The 17,118-nt window shown below is 37.9% G+C and overlaps 1 protein-coding gene across 1 annotated transcript in view; it reads right to left on the bottom strand.

The window, feature by feature from the left end:
- Positions 1 to 17,118, bottom strand: part of SYT16 (synaptotagmin 16) — a 224,177-nt gene that overhangs the window by 30,688 nt on the left and 176,371 nt on the right. Inside the window, 1 exon segment of the mRNA XM_032482148.1 lies at positions 327 to 539. Coding sequence (XP_032338039.1) covers positions 327 to 539 — 213 coding nt within the window.

Below are 17,118 nucleotides of genomic sequence, written 5' to 3'. Positions count from 1 at the left end.
TTTTATAAAGCTTGATAAATACCATTCTAATCATCAGTGTTCAAATGTACAAAGCAGCAGCCTACAATGGAGGAAGGGGTCTCACCAATCAGGCTCAAGACTTTGGCACTCCTGATCTGTTCCCTCTGCATGAGGCTCCCAGGGAGGTTTGAAGCTGCCTTTTTGCCCTGTCCCAGCCTCTGGATCCTGTCTCTCTCTCTCTTTTTTCTTTTCTTTCTTTTTTTTTTTTCATCTCTAGACTCAGATGCAAGTGCAGTGACTCCAAAACATTCCTACCATCAGCCATCCCTGGTCTAGATAAAGGAAGGGTTTGATGCAAAGAGTACCTTCACAGGTGGACACTTTCATGTGGTCCTCTTTGTGGGTAGAGAGCCAGTGGCTGGGTTTTCGTTTCTGCTCCAACCTTGTCTGCTTTCCTTTCTCAGATGCTCCTGAGCGGAAACTCTGGGACCGGGACACAGAAATTTCAAACTGTTTGATCACCTCCTCATCGCTGTCAGAAGATGTGGACAGCTCCTCATCATCTCCAAAGCTGTTAACTGGAAGCAAACAAGAGTCGTGAGTCTCCTATGGGGCCCACAAGAAAACAGACAGAGATAATCTGGAGAAATAGGAGCACGTGGGCAATTACTCTGGATCAAAGGAGGCCGAAGCTAGGTAGAAAGAATTTAAAGCACTTTTGAAGGGGGTGGGAAGGGATAAATTGGGAGTTTGAGATTTGCAGATACTAAATAATATATATAAAATAGATAAACAACCAGTTTCTACTGTATAGCAGAGGGAACTATATTCAGTATCATGCAGTAACATGGTGAAAAGAACATGAAAACGAGTATGTGTATGTTCACGTATGACTAAAAAGTATGCTGTACACCAGAAACTGACACAACACTGTAAACTGACTATACTTCAATTATATATATATATATATCTCAAAAAATAAATAAAATAAAGCACTTTTGAAACATAAACTTGAGTCCAAAGGAATGAGACAGGAAAAGAAAGCTCATGAGGGTCATTAGAAATACACAGCTAGAACCCAGGAGAAGCCGCTGGGACCACCCCCCCACCAACCAGCATAATGAGCCCCCTTGTTGAGCTGGGCAGCCACTGACTTGTTAGGTTGCAGCTCCGGTCAGTGATGACGGAGAAGGTGTTCTCTGCCTCATGTCAGTTAGTAAAACACACAGAGCCCAGCCCCACCACAGACCCCACTGCAGAGAAATTAGCAACTGAGATCTTCCAAATGCTTCCTAGTTTTGAAAAGAGATACCACATTGTATGTGTGTTTAAAAAATAAATAAATAAATAACTAGTTTATATCAGAAATGCCTTTCTCAGCATCAGTAACCCACCCAAACACCCTCTGCATTATTCGTACCACTTCCCTGCCACATCCTGCCCCCAGCACACTGGCTGGCCCTCTTTCAGTTTCTTCAGCTGGCCCTGGTCATCCCTGCCCGCGCATGCATTGGTCCTTCGGCCTGAAACCCTCCCTCCCCCACGTATTTACACCTGGCTGGCTGCTCTCACCTCTCAGGTCTTGGCTTGACTGTCACACACTTCCTGGATGGTCCTACTTTAAGCAGTCCTGTTCACTGTACTCTCCTTCTTTCTTCTCCCCCATAACTTCCATGGAAATAAAGACATCACCTGTTTTGTTAACTGATGTCTCTACATTATGTATAACAATGCCTGCTACATAGTAAGTACTGAATAAACACTTGTGAAACATTGAACAAATTGGTGAACACCCAGGGTTTTCTCCCCAGCCTGAGCGCCACCCCTCACACTCACACATGGGTCCCTGTGCCTGGCCTGCTCTTCTTCATGGTTCTAATCGCTATGCTAGAGAACTGGGGAGAGGCAGGAGAAGGAACTCTTATTGTGTATACTCACATCAGCAAACTGAGTCTATGTGGCCAAGTTCCATAACCTCTCTGACCCTGTTTCTTCATCTGTGGACCATTTCTGATGTCTGGATAATTTCCCAGGTCTTTTCTAGATTTAAATTCTCTGACTCCAAACTTTCTAGACAGGCAACAACATTCAGTGTTTCTATTAGGGAGCAGCTGGCCCAAGAACATAAGAGTGCATCATTTTCAGGTCACTCAGTTCTGGTGCTGGCTGTGGCCAGCATCATGGTAGGGTCGGAAAAGCTAAGTGTCAGAAGCGACTCTACTACTGACCCAACAGAACATCATTACAAGGGACAGTCTCCCCATGTCTCAGTGGACTGGGCACAGCACTCTGGGGTGAGATGGACCATCACACACGGAGGAGATCCAGAGACCAACAGGACCAAAATTAAACTCCCTCCACCTTTAGAGTATAGGACCAGCTAAGCACCTGGGAGGTGGTCAGGGGGACAGATGCACCGCAGAGGTGGCTGGGTTAGATAGCCTCTGGCACTTTTTCCAACTCTGAGATTCCATTCCACTTGTATTACTAGGCCAGTTTTTTAAAATTTAAATAGTCATAAGTCATCAGTTTCAAATTAAGTGAGTCACTCCATGGGTATCTCCTCATGCATAAAATCAATAATTAGAATTCATTAGTTTACCTGTCCTGATTTTTTTTTTTTGCCAGTCAGTGGTCATATACAAAACACAGATTCTCCTCACTCGATATCATAACTGTAACAGCAATTATAATGTTTCCCATTTACTAAACATGTACTCTAGGCCAGGCACGGTCCTAGGACTTTGCATGTATTATCTCATTGAATCATCACAGCAACACCATGAAGTAGGATTGTTATCATTTCCATCATGGAAATGGGAAACAGAGCACAAAAGTTAAGCAACTTGCCCTAGGCAGTACATTGAGCAAAGTAACAAAACTGGGACTTGAACATAGAACCTATGTTCTCAGTCTCTGTGCATATCATCTGACATCACTGCATCAGGACACCAGAGCCGCATCGAGTGACTTTTCAGAGTAAGGTAAGAGGGGGCTCTGCCACCTCCACCCTGAAACTGCCAGGAGGCTGCTTCCTTTGTGAAAACAGAATAGCAACGGGACGAAGAGACCACGCGGGAGGGGATACGCCCAGGCTGCAGTGTAACTGGCCCATTGCTCCTCGTGGGATTATAAATACAGCTGCACATGCTATTCTAAGCCTCACTCCCCAAGGGTCTCAGGGAATTCTCTGTCTCAAAAGGAAACCTATCATCCCCCCTAAAAACCGCTGGGTAGCAACAGGCGTCAACAGTGGTGCCGTCACAGTAATGAAAGCAACCCCACACACAGCACTTACTGTGCGCCAGACACCGCCAGACAACTCTGCATATGCCAACTTATTTACTCCTCACAGCAACCCCATGAAATCGGTGCTTCATTATGCCCGTTCTGTGGGTGGGAAAACAGAGGCACCGTGAGGTAATTTGCCACAGTCATACAGGTAACAAACAGTGGAACCAAGACTCAAAGCTAGGTGGTCTTGTTCCAGACTGAGTGTTATTAGTGACCACGTGATGCTCCCTCTACCATCTGCTGCTTCAGGAAAAAAAAAAAAATCCTAATCAAAATCTACACAACTGTCTTTGATCACTGGGAAGACCAAATCACATAGGCTGGGATAGAAAGGGTCTTCATGAGCATCTATCTATCCCCTCATTTTCACAAAGAGAAACCAAAGCCCAAGCAGGCAAAGTGATTTGCCCATGGTTATACCAAGCCAGGACCAAACACAGGTCTCCAGGCTTCCAGGCCGATGGTTTTGCCACCTCATTTTCCAAGTTCTCTCACCAATGGGTTGTTTTCTCAAATTCAGATTTTGACTCTTTTTGAGAGATCCGAGAGGCTACTTGCCTTAGAATGAGTCTGTGTCAACAACTAAACAGATGATCTGGATTTCATGCAACTTAAGCCTTTGAAAATCACAAAGTCTCAGCTAAGTTGTGGCACTTATTTCAGAGACAAAATAGTACCTTCTGAAACCACATATAAATACCAAGTTCAAACCCCTTTCAAGCTGAGTACCCGGGAAAGAGCACAGAGGGGCTTTGTGTGGAAATCTTCACCTCTTTACCCAATTTGCTCACTTCAACGACAGAGGAAAAGTTGTGCAGATGGATGTGGATACATTTCCCTCAATCCCAGGATGCAAGGAGGGCTCAGACAGCATGTCAGCAGCTACCACAGAAGAGAAGTCAGACTCTACTTTCAGACGCAAGGCCGCCCAGCTCCACCCTCTGTTCGCACGGTGCTGAGGCACGCCTGTGGGCTTCTCGCACTGGCAGCAAGTTCATGGCTCTGACGGACAGAGGGGGCTCTCTGTTCACCCACCAGTATCAAGTCTCTATGGGAGCACAATCAGAATGTCCCTCCCTCTGATTTTTAGTGAAATTTTTATTTATTTATTTTTTTTAGGAAGGAGGAGGAGAGGAAATGCCATCTTCATCTTCCACAATTAAGAGACAGGAAGAGGGGGCTCCAGGAACACAGAAACTGCCTGTCAGGTGTAACATCAGTCAAGGCAAGGGTCCATAAGAGTGCAGAGTCTGGAGTCAAGCTGCCTCAGTTTGATTCTGGGATCTTCCATTTGCTGGTTTGAGCCCTAAGCAAGTTCCTTAATCTTTCTGAACTTCAGTGTCCTTATTTTGATATCCCTTACTTCTTCAATTTGTTGAGAGGACTAAATAAGATAAACCATCTACAGGCACTTAGCATATGTCTGGCATATGATATGCTAAAAAATGTTAACTATTCTTATTATTATTATGCCCCATCGGGGCAGTGCTCTGTGTGGAAACCCTTCCGGGAAGCCTTGCATTTACACACAAAGGGGAAAATGCACCTGTTCTTGCAGGGTCTGACCTGAAAAGGCATCATCAGAGCTGGTGTAGGGGGAGGGTGAAAGAAACAAGGGCTGGGAGAGGAGAAAACTACGCCGATGACGTGGGCTGTATCACCCTCCTTCCCTCACTGTGCTTTTTCCAAGCTTGGGGTGGCGCGCTCTGGACGAATGAGCAGTGCTGTCTGGATGTAGGCAATGCTCCACACCTGCTCATTTTGTTGTTTCTTTTAAGGCCACAAAACTACCAACTGGTGATGCAAAGGGGGGATTTCTTAAGTCTGTCTACTGGTATCTTACAGATGGAGAAAGAATTTATAAACGATCGGTGCATCTCCAAACTTATTAATTCCTTCCCACTCACACAGGAGCAATTAGGTGGAGGGAAGTACTGCTCAGATCTTATAGATGGGAAGTGGAGACAAATGGGGGTGGGTCATGCTCGGTGGTGCAGTACCTGGGTGCTACTTTTAGCTACAACTGCAGGAATCCCTAATACACCAGATTTCTCAAATAGCCACAGCAAATGTCTATCCATGGTGTCTGGATGAGGACAGAAATAAGAATAGGAAGTTGATTAAAGTGAAAAAGCAGAAGGGAGGTCAAAGGTGACAACTGTCCCTTTCAGATCCTAAAAAAAAAAAAGGCCACATTTTTAGATGCACAATCCAGCCATTCTTGGACCTAGATAGGCTAGGAAGATTTTTATAAATAATCAGCCTTGATTTTTTTTTTTTTTTACACTATGCTCTGTGGAGGTCTGGTATCCACAAAGGAGCTTCAATGCACCTACTGTAAAAGTGGAGATGTGGGCGGTTTCACTGAACAGGTTGGGCTATACACTCTGTACAGTCAGGGTTATTTTGCTTTAATACTGTTTATATTTTTATAAGATTCTGTTGGGAAAAAAGAGTCCTGATATTTTTTCAAAGTTCAAAAAAGCATTGATGCAACCCAACTCCCTCATTCCACAGAACAGCAACTAAGGCTGAGACGACTTAAGTCACGCGCCTATAGTCAAGTAGCTAGTTAGGGCAGAGGGAGGATTACAACCTGGTTCTCTTGTGTACACTAGTTTTGTCACCCTACACCTTGTATGAGATGTTTTGACAACTCAATTTCATGTATGAACAAAGAGACAGCACTTGTAATAGTTAAGTATGAGTTAGTCAAACAGAAAATCTTTTACTAAAATAAGTAACATAAGGATCACTATACTACGGAAAAGTAAATTACAATATGGAGTGAGGATTCTGGTTACGGTAATACCAAAGTAAGTGATTTAAACCTACTAATAACAATTATAAATTCATGAAAAATTTTAAACCAACTATTTGAAGGCATAGAGAGTGAGCAAGAGCAGGCAGAAATTGGAGGGAATCTAACTTTTTAAAGAAGAAAATTTAACTGGGTGAGATATGTGGTTAAACTACTTTTCTGCTAAAAGTACTCCGAAATCTATGAAGCACAGGGCATCAGGGACTCAGGCAGAAATCACAAGCCTTATTGACTTGAGGTGTCAGAGGGCAGAATTCAGGCCAACCAGAGCAGCTGGAAATAGAGAAGGAAACCCCCAGAAAGGAGGGAACTACAGGGAGGGAGCCCCAAAATCTGCATATGAGCTTGGCTCAAACACTCGGCTGAAACCTGAACTGTGAATACATGGGGGAGAATCAAAGAAACCCAGAAAAAGTAACAGCTGGAGGGCTAAAATTTTGATTAGACATTTTGGCTGCAGCCTACCTCTGCAGAAACTGAGTTAGGAGTTTGAATCTGGCCAAGCAAGAGGGGCTTGATAAACATCCCAGGTTTTCCATTAAAACTCTAAAAGGGCCAACATTAGAAATAGGACTAAAAGTAAAAGTGAAAAAAGTCCAACATAACAAACTATAAAACCAATATACTCAAAGGAATCAACCAGTAATTTCACTCTGGGATGAAACAAAAAGCATTACTCTTCACAGGAAGATGAAAGAATCCAATATCTTTACAGCATTTCACCCATAATGTCCAATGCACAATCAGAAGTTACTAGACATACAAAGAAACAAGGAAAATGTGAATCATCAAGGAAAAAAAAAAACTGAACTGAACCTAGCCCCAAGATGACTCATGTGGGATGCAGAAGTTAAAATCTAAGTATCTGTTATAAATATGTTCAAAGAATCAAAGGAAAAAAGTGATATAATGAATACAAGTAAGGGTAATCAGCAGAGAAATGAAAACAATATTTTAAAAAACTAAATAAACTCAGAAGTGAAAAGAAAACCTTTGAAATAAAAGCATTCAATGTATTTTTTTTTTTTAAGCAGATTGGAGATGGCAATGAACTTTGAAAGAGCTGAAATAAAAAAGTAATCAATCTGAAGAACATAAAAATTTGGAAAGAAAATAAACAAAACCTAGGTGAAAAAGGACAGTATATCAAGTTGTCTAAAATATATGTAACTGGAGCCTAAGAAGGACAAAACAACACAAAACGTGGAAAAATATTTGAAAAATAATGGTTGAGAATCTCCCAAATTTGGTGAAAAACAATATACTCAAACATTTCAGTATCTAGTTCAAAAGTTCTACAGCTAGGCGCATCATAGTCAACCAGCTGAAAATTAAAGATAAAACAAAATATTTGAAAGAAGAGAATGAAAAATGCACTGCATACAGGAAAATAATACAAAGAAAACTGTCGTCTCTTAGAGACACTGAAAGCCAGAACACAATGGCATGACATGTTTAAGTGCTAAAAGAAAAAACTGTCAACACTGAATTCTATATCCAGAGAAATTATCTTCAAAAAGGGATGTAAAATAAACACATTTTTATATAAATCAAGAGAGAATTAATCAGTCCTGCATGTCAAGAAATGTTAGAGGAAGTTCTTCACATGAAAGGGAACTGGCAGCAAACTGAATCACAGATCTAAGGGGAGAAATGAAAAGCAGTAATATCAATGGCAAATATGTGGGTAAACAAAAAACATTTGATATTTTCTTCTTTCACCTTTATAACTGAAGAAAGTTATATATACTAAAGAAAGTTACATATACTATTACTTCACTGAGGGGTTGATAAAATGTGGATAAGTAAAATGAGATAACAATAACACAAAGGAGAGGGGAAGTAAGTGATTTTTGCTGTTGCAAAGTGGTATAATGCTGTGGTTTAAAGCAAAGAGTAAATGTGAAGTGGTACAACACTAACTCAAAGTGGACTGTGATAAATGAAGGATGTAACGTAATTCCCAGAGCAGTCATGAAAAAAAATACAAACAGGAATAATTAAAAATTTAGTAGAGAAATTAAAATTGAATACAAAAAAAAAGCCAGGTGATTCATACGAAAAGAAAGTAGTAAGAGCAACAGAATATAAAAATTAGATGCAATAGATAGAAAACAAACAGCAAAATGTCATCCTTAAGCTCAATAATGTCCATAAATTAAATGCAAATGAAATAAACATCCCATATGAAAGTAGAGATTGTCAAACTGAATGAAAAAGGAAGGCTCAACTATATGATGACTATAAGAGATATTTTAAATAAAAACACACAGGTTAAAAGGGAATTAAAAAGATAAGTTATGCAAACTAGAAGCATAAAGAAGCTGAGGCAGTTATATTAATATAAGGCAAGAGTTTTACCAGAGGTGAAGGATATTTTATAAAGTGATCAACTCATTAAGACACACAAATTGTAAGCATGTATGAACCTATTGGCAGGGCTTCAAAATACATGATGGAATAACAGAACTTAAAGGAGAAACAGACAAATTCAAGATAAAACTGGAGATTTTAACACCTCCTTCTCAGCAGTTGATAGGGTAATTAAGAAAAAATCAGTAAGCATATAAATTTGTATTTTATATACAACATACAGTCCATTGTGATCATGTGGACTTGAAAAGAAAGAACATTCTACAGTTTTGGGGAACAGAGTTCTATAAATGTCAAATAATACCAATATCTATACAATTCTTACAGAAAGTAGAGGAAGAGAGAACATTTCTCAACCCATTTTATGAGGTCAGTATAATCTTAATAAAAACACCTGACAAAGACATCACAAGTATAGAAAATTATATACCCATACCCCATATATCAGTTACAAAAAAATCCTTAGCAAAATATTAACAAATAGAATCCTACAATGTATCAAAAGGATTACACAATATAGTCACATAAGGTTCATCCTAGAAATGCAAAGTTGCTTTAAATTACTAAAGTCAATTGATATGATTAACCAAATTAACACAATTACAAAAAACAACCATCTCAAAAAGCACACAAAAACTTGAGAATATCTAGCATCAATTTCTGATAAAAATAAAACAAAAAAATCTCAGCATGCTAGGGATAGTCAAAAATCTGAAGAAAAAAAAATGGGCCTCTACTAAAACTCTACAGCTAACATCTATGATGGGACAACTTAATGAATTTAGCAAAGTCATTATATAAAAAGTCAATTATACTTCTATATTCCGACCACAAATTGAAAATTTTAAATTTTAAAATTCTGTCCCCGATAGCCTGAAAATACATTAATTCTTAAGAATAAATTTAACAAGAGGCATTCAAAACTACCACACTAAAAGCAATAAAATATTTCTGAGAGAAAAATAGACTCAGTATTGTTAAGATGGCAATTTCCCCAAATTAATCTATTGATTTAATGCAATCCAAATCAATATCCAAGCAGATATTTTGCAGAATTCGACAAGCAGACTCTAAATGTATAAGGAAACATAAAGGCCTAAGAATATTCAAAATAATTTTTAGAAAAACAAAGTGGAAGTACCAACCTACCTGCTTTTAAGACTTAAACTTTTAAGACTAATCAGGACAATTGGCAAAAAGATAAACTAATAAATCAATAGAACAGAATTAAGAGTCCAGAAATAGCACCACAGAAATATGGTCAATTTTTTTTTCACAAAGGTGCCAAAGCAACTCAATGAGGAAATGAAAGTTTTCTCAAAAAAGTAAGCTTGAGCAAAATGGTTATTAATATGGATTTTCAACCCTTATCTCAAACTATGTATGGGTGTAAAAATTAATCATAGATCAAATTGTAAAACTTTATAAAACTCCTAGGGAAAAAATATAGACAAAATCTTTGCAACCTTAAGATATATAAGAGCATGAACAATAAAAGAAAGAAAGCTGCTAAATTAGACATCAAAATTTAAAACTTTCCCTCTTTGAAAGACATTAAGAAATGAAAAGGAAAGATGCAGACTGAGGTAGAGTATTTATACATATATGTCGGATAAAGGACTTGTATCCAGAAAATGGAAAGACATTTTGCAACTTGACAATAATACAACTCAGTACAAACAACCCAGGAAAAAATTTCAAGCAGACGCTTCACAAGCTAATATGTACAAATAGCTTATAAGCAAATGAAAAGATGCTCAATATCAGTAATCATCAGAGTAATACAAACGAGATACAAATACAAAATGAGACACCAGCAACATTTAAAAAACTGACTGCAAGGAAGTAAGGCATATAGAGCTCTTATATAGTCCTGGTAGGAATGTAAAATGGTAAAACTACTTTGGTAGTTTCTTAAAAATTTAAGCTAACATCTAAACCAGCCACTCCACTCCTGCAAATTTTCCCAAGGGGGAAAAAAACCCACAAAGACTTTTACACAAATATTCAAAGTGGCTTGTGTTTGTAACAGCTAAAATCTGGAAGCAACCCAAAATTATAGCAACAGGTACATGGATAAACAAATCATGGTATATCAATACAACGGAATACTAGTCAGCAATCAAGAGGATTGGACTATTTATATCTCCAAAACATGGATGAATCTCAAGAGCATTCAGCTGAGTGGGGGCAAAAAATAGTCAAAAAAAGTGTACACATTATAAAATTGCATTTATATAGCAGTCTAGAAAATTTTAAATAATATATTGTTACAGAAAATAGATCAGTAGTTGCCTGTAGTGGAGTTAGAGAGGATAGATTACCAAGGAGCATAAGGAAACTTTTGGAGTCATGCAGATGTTTGTTTTCTTGCTTGTGATGATGGTTTCACAAGTATAATATGTCACACTCACTAAACTGTACACTTTATATATGTGCATTTTATACATATTTATTATATTCCAACTGTACCTCAATAAAGCTTTTAGAAAGTGTATTGAAGTAAAGCTGGTCCCCATGGCAGCCTCCCCTCTCCCTCACTGCAAGGCACTGAAGTCCCATTCCTCCCTGATTGACAACTATTGCCAGCCTTGAGCCATTTCTTTGCAGACGAGGAAGCTCAAACCCAATGAGGCCTAGAACTCATCCTCCTGCTCTAGCCCAAGGAAAGAGTCTGAGGACCAGAGTCCTCACCAAAAGGAGAGTCACTGATCCCCACTGTGTCCACCTGGGAAGTTCTGGCTTCCTGATTTATATTCTGAGTTCCTAGAAATGCCTTGAAATGTACCCCACAATTTAGCTATTGTCTGACTCCTTTGTCTCTAGTTATTAGATCCTTTTCCCAACAGCTGCTAATTAAAGTCAAACCTGAACAGCCCTGAAGACAGACAAGGCTGACACAGCCTGGACTCCCCTGCTGCCACACCCAGCCAACCATACTGACCCCCGTGAGCAAGCGTTTGCCAAGTCAGCCCCAAACATTCCTGGCATCTCTGGACAGAAATCTGAACTTCTAGTTAATCATCTAAGTGAACAGTCCGATATCCAGGGCTATTTGAGCCACTTTAAAGCTTATTTCTCTTCCCTATCAGGCCAAACTCATCCAAGAGAAGCAAAGAGGCATCATGAAAGCACTGAGGGTCAGGGTGATTAGGTCTGCCTGTGGGGAGTACACAAAGCCTTCACTGGGGGTAGTCTTCTGAAAAGAACTGCATCTGTACTTATGGGGACGTCCTTCCCCACTATTTGGACTCTCTCAACTACAATTGTTTTCTGGACACTTGGCTTTGACCATTACTCTAAGCTGCTTGAGCACTGCGACAGGGATCACCTGGATAAGAGCAAGTGCGAAAACCATCAACTTACCTGACTCTTAAGCCCTACTAATTTGTATGCCTCCTACAAGGGAATTTCTTGATAGGACTCAAGCGTTGCGTTGTTTTCCTACAACAGTGGTATTTACATACAAATTAATGGCCAAGATTGTAATTTACTCTGCTCAGAAGTGAGGTGACCTGATAGTTGAATTTCTGCACAGGCAGAGAAAACATAAAACCAGAATGCTTGTTCCTGCTTTCTTTTCTCCAACCCCCAAAAGATTTCTATCGCTCCAGTGAATCCATACAAGCAACAGAGAATCAACATTTTACTTCATAAATGTTCTGATTAGGAAGACAAAAAAAAAAAAAAAATCCCATTGCCATGGATACTAAAGTGAAGGGCCTAGGATATGTAGCCAAGGCTGAGAAAGATAATGAACAGATCTTGTGATCTGCAGGTGGTGTGAGTTTCTGAATTTCTAGTTGTTCAAGTTCATCCCCTCTTCTTCCCATCCCATGCTGCAAATCATCCTCAAGGCAGTTCCCCAAGTTGTTTTATCTTGCAGTAGAGCCCACTCAAGCTACAGAGATCACTTCTATAAGGCAGTTTCAAAGTCTCCTCAGCACCAAATTCACAGTAAACATATCCAAATATATCATGACAACTGAAAAGAAACAGACTGAAAATACTCCCTTAGCTAAGTAACAGCTTTATCCGAGAAAAAAAGCATAAAAGCCACATTCTGAAAAAAGTCACACAATTTGTACATCAGATATTCAGAAGTGGTATGCATATATCAGAATAGCGGCCCCCAATAACATCCCTGAAAAGCAGATAATAAATAACTTTCCTCCCTCTGCAGAAAAAATTAATGGGAAATTTTCTAAATGTTCTGTTTTTCCCCATATAGTTTCTACGCTTTGGGTGCCTGTTCTCACACATACGCCAACAAGCACAAGCAAGTAACAAGACAAATGGATATTAACAAAGAAAAATGAACATCGCTAACCGTGCTTCTTTCCTCAGCTTGTTTTGTCACAGACTCACATACTCATGGCTGCGACTACTATATGGCTTACATAACAGTCATATTTTCTACTGGTAAAATGATTCCTGATTCACAATGAAAATAAATACATTAAAATTTCATTTGGCGCCACAAAAAGCACCTTAATTTTCAGGCACTGAACCAACAGAACAAGCCTGGCATCACTGAATTAGAAATGTCGCCCTGGGTATAATAAGGTCCCTGGTTCCACACATACTCTTAACTGTCATGTAGAGTTTAGCTTCTATTATTTTTTTTACTTACATTTTCTAAATGGGTTTACCTAGCTGTGACTTCTCTAACATCCTGAAAGAATTTGCAGTCTTAACTCATTCTTCTCTAGTCTGTCCCCTTAGTGTCTAATGTACTCAAAATAAAACAAATGCTTCAATAATTAATGAGAACAGAAATTTAAAATTAGTATAACAGTGTATTAGTCAGGGTTCTCCAGAGAAACAGAACCAATAGGAGACAAGAATACATAAATAATTTGTTCACATGAGATTACGGAAGCCAAGAAGCCCCAAAATCTGCAGCTGACAAGCTAGAGACCCAGGAGAGGACTGACTGAAGGCCTGAGAATCAGGAGAGCCAACGGTGTCAGTTCCAGTCCGAAAGCAAGAGAAGACCCATGTTCCACCTCAAGGAGTCGGGCAGGCCAAGTTCCCTCTTGCTCAGCATTTTGTTCCATTCGGGTCTTTAGCTGATTGGGTGAGGCCTACTCACATTAGGGAGGGTAATCTTTACTCAGCTGACTGATTCAAATGTTTGTCTCACCCATAAATATCCACCCAGAACATCTGATCAACTGTCCTGGCACCTCATGGCTCAGTCAAGTTGACACATAAAATTAACAATCACAAATACCATATAAGAGCCAAATGCAAAGTAAGAAGAATACCAACAAGAAGCAGATCATATTCAGGTTTTCATCTCAGGCCTGACACTTTCCAACTGAGTGATCTTGGGTCATCAATAAATCTCAGTTTATTCATCTTTAAAAATTAGACCAGCTTTCGGTTCCTGAGAAATGCTGATAAAATTAGAAAGACACGTGGTGTTAGCCGAGAGGGGTAACCAACTTGTTTGCAGGTACCACAGGCCGATATCTCAGACATCAATAGCCTTGGATTAATACAAGGCTGGATTCAGAACCCTAGCATAAGGCTACTACTCTTTTTAAAATGCTGCCCTTTCTTTGAAAAGGGGACTAGTAAAATTTCATCAAAAATTTGTACCTCTCTAGGTACTCACTTCTCTAAGTGGGAAGGATGCTTGCTGTTTGGAGCTAGGAATGGAAAAAAATTATCATGTGACAAATAAAATCTTCAAGTCTTTACCTCTCACAGAAATATAGTATCAGCACAGTGCAGACATCTGAAGATAAGAAATTAATAAGAAAACTGATGAAGCACCTATGAAATCCAGGAGACCTCACAGCAAGTAAAAAATTGCTCTATAGGAACATTTCCAGAACCCAAGGTACATGTACAAAAACACTCCTCCTAAAGATGAGCTCACCCTACAAACACACAGAAGATAGTAAACAAGAAGGATTGAATTAGCATGAGTTAGGATGCAAAACAATCTAAGAATACACAGTAAGTTCAAGTACATGTGGAAGAGTTACAAAATTCAGCAATTAAGCCACAAAGGAACCTTCGAAAATATAATTAGACAACATTCTAATTTCAATACAGTTAGAAATAAAATGAGACTTTTTAAAAATTATAAAAATGCTTTTGGAAACCAGAAACCACATTTTTAAATAATTGATGGGTCAAAAAAAGGAAACCTAATTGGAATGATAAAATATTAATAACTGAAGAATAATGAACACATCACATATCATACATTTGTGGGATACAGTTAAAGTGGTACTTAAAAGAAATTTATGGATTAATTTAGAGTATACATTAGAAGTCAAGAAAAAGATGAAAAAAATTAGTATGACAGATGGCCAATTCAAGAAGTATCAATCAACAGTTTAAACCAAAGCAAAATACAAGGAAGAAATATAAAAGATGAAAGCAAATTATTAATAAAATACCAACATAAAGAAAACATTAAAAGGTAGAGAAGATAAAAACTATCTTTTAAAGATAAATCATTGATAAGGTTGATTCAGACAAAGAATAAAACTACAGATATAGTGGACATTTAAAAATCACAAGAGGAAAAAGTGTTTAAACAATTTTTAAAAGGAAAAAATAGAAAGCATATAGACCAATAACTACTAAAAAGATAAAATGTAGAAAAAAGTGTTTAAAGGGGCACATCACATCCAGATGGTTTTATATGACTTTTTCTCAACCTTCAAAGAACAGGTAACTGATTTTTTACATAAGTTGTTCTAAGGAAAAACTTCCCATATCATTTTATGAAGATAACAAACTCAAAGAAGGTAATTTATATAATAAAATCAATCTCTGATGATCATAAGTTATAAACATCCTAAACTAAACAGCAGTAAACAAAATTTATGATGTATAAAAAAACAAATACAACAAAAATAAAAATTTACAGCAGACATGCAAAGAAGTTTAAATACCAGGGAAGTCTTTTAAGTGTAATTAACCACATTAATAGGTTAAAGATGAAAAAACATAATCACTTCAATGTATGTATAGAATTAGAAAATAAATTTCAATACTCATTTATGACAAAAACTCTTAGTAAACTAGGACTCAAAGGAAACTTTCTCAACCTGAAAAAGATAGTCTACCATTGATCATACTCGAAGGTAAATTTTAACATTTCTTAGAGATAATACAAAATTTGGAAAGCAAGAAATAAAAGATCAAACTTTCCATGTTAAAAAGTCCAAGGTCAACTTTAAATTATTAAGAGTTCATTAAAGGGATTTTTGTCTTCGATCAAGATGAGAAAATAAATAGTAAATTTGCCCTCATACACATGAAACGACTAAAAACCTGGACAAAATAATATTGAGTGAAAGAAGCCAGATACAAATGAGTACATAATGTGTAAATCCATTCATATAACTCTAAAAATCCAAAAGAGGTGAAAAGTGTTAAAAGTCAGAACAGCAGTTAAATCTTGAGACTTAACTTGAGAAGTTACAACTGACACCACAGAAATACAAAGGATCATGTGAGACTGCTATAAACAACTATATGCCAATAAAATGGACAACCTACAAGAAATGGAAAAATTCTTAGAAAGGTAGAATCTCCCAAGACTGAACCAAGAAGAAACAGAAAATATGAACAGACCAATTATCAGTAATGAAACTGAATCAGTAATTTTAAAACTCCCAACAAACAAAAGTCCAGGACCAGATGGCTGCACAGGTGAATTCCACCAAATATTTAGAGAAGAGTTAACATCTATTCTTCTCAAACTATTCCAAAAAATTGCAGAGGAAGAAATACTTCTGAACTTATTCTATGAGGCCACCATCATCCTGATACCAAAACCAGACAAAGATATCACACACACACACAATTACAGGCCAAAATCAAAGATGAACATAGATGTTAAAATCCTTAACAAAGTATTAGCAAATAGAATCCAACAATACATCAAAAGGATCATACACCATGATAAGTGGATTTATCTCAGAGATGCAAGGATTTTTCAGTGTTTGCTAATCAATCAGCATGATACACCACATTAACAAACTGAAGAATAAAAACCATATGATCATCTCAATAAACTCAAAAAAAGTTTTTGACAAAATTCAGCATCCATTTACGATAAAAGCTCTCCAGAAAGTGGGCATAGAGGGAACATACCTCAACATTATAAAGGCTACATATGACCAACCTACAGCTCACATCATACTCAATGGTGAAAAGCTGTAAGCATTTCCTCTAAGATCAGGAAATAGATAAGGATGCCCACTCTCACCACCTTTATTCAACATAGTTTTAGAAGTCCTAGCCACAGCAATCAAAGAAGGGGGGAAAAAAACTAAAAGGAATGCAAATTGGAAAAGAAGTAAAAACTGTCACTGTTTGCAGGTGACATGATACTATACATAGAAAATCCTAGACACCACAAAGAAACTACTAGAGTTCATCGATGAATTCAGTAAAGTTGCAGGATACAAAATCAATATACAGAAATCTATTGCATTTCTTACACTAACAACTAAGTTATCAGAAAGAAAAATTAAGAAAATAATCCCATTTACCACTGCATCAAGAAGAATAAAATACCTAGGAATAAACTACCTAAGGAGGCAAAAGACCTGTACTCTGAAAACTGTAAGACACTGATAAAAGAAACTGAAGATGGCACAAAGAGATGGGAAGATATACCATACTGTTGGACT

This window comes from Camelus ferus, chromosome 6 (genome assembly GCF_009834535.1).
Source record: "Camelus ferus isolate YT-003-E chromosome 6, BCGSAC_Cfer_1.0, whole genome shotgun sequence".
Classification (NCBI taxonomy): Eukaryota; Metazoa; Chordata; class Mammalia; order Artiodactyla; family Camelidae; genus Camelus; species Camelus ferus.
Note: the sequence above shows the minus strand (reverse complement) of the source record. Positions and strands in the feature narration are given on the sequence as shown.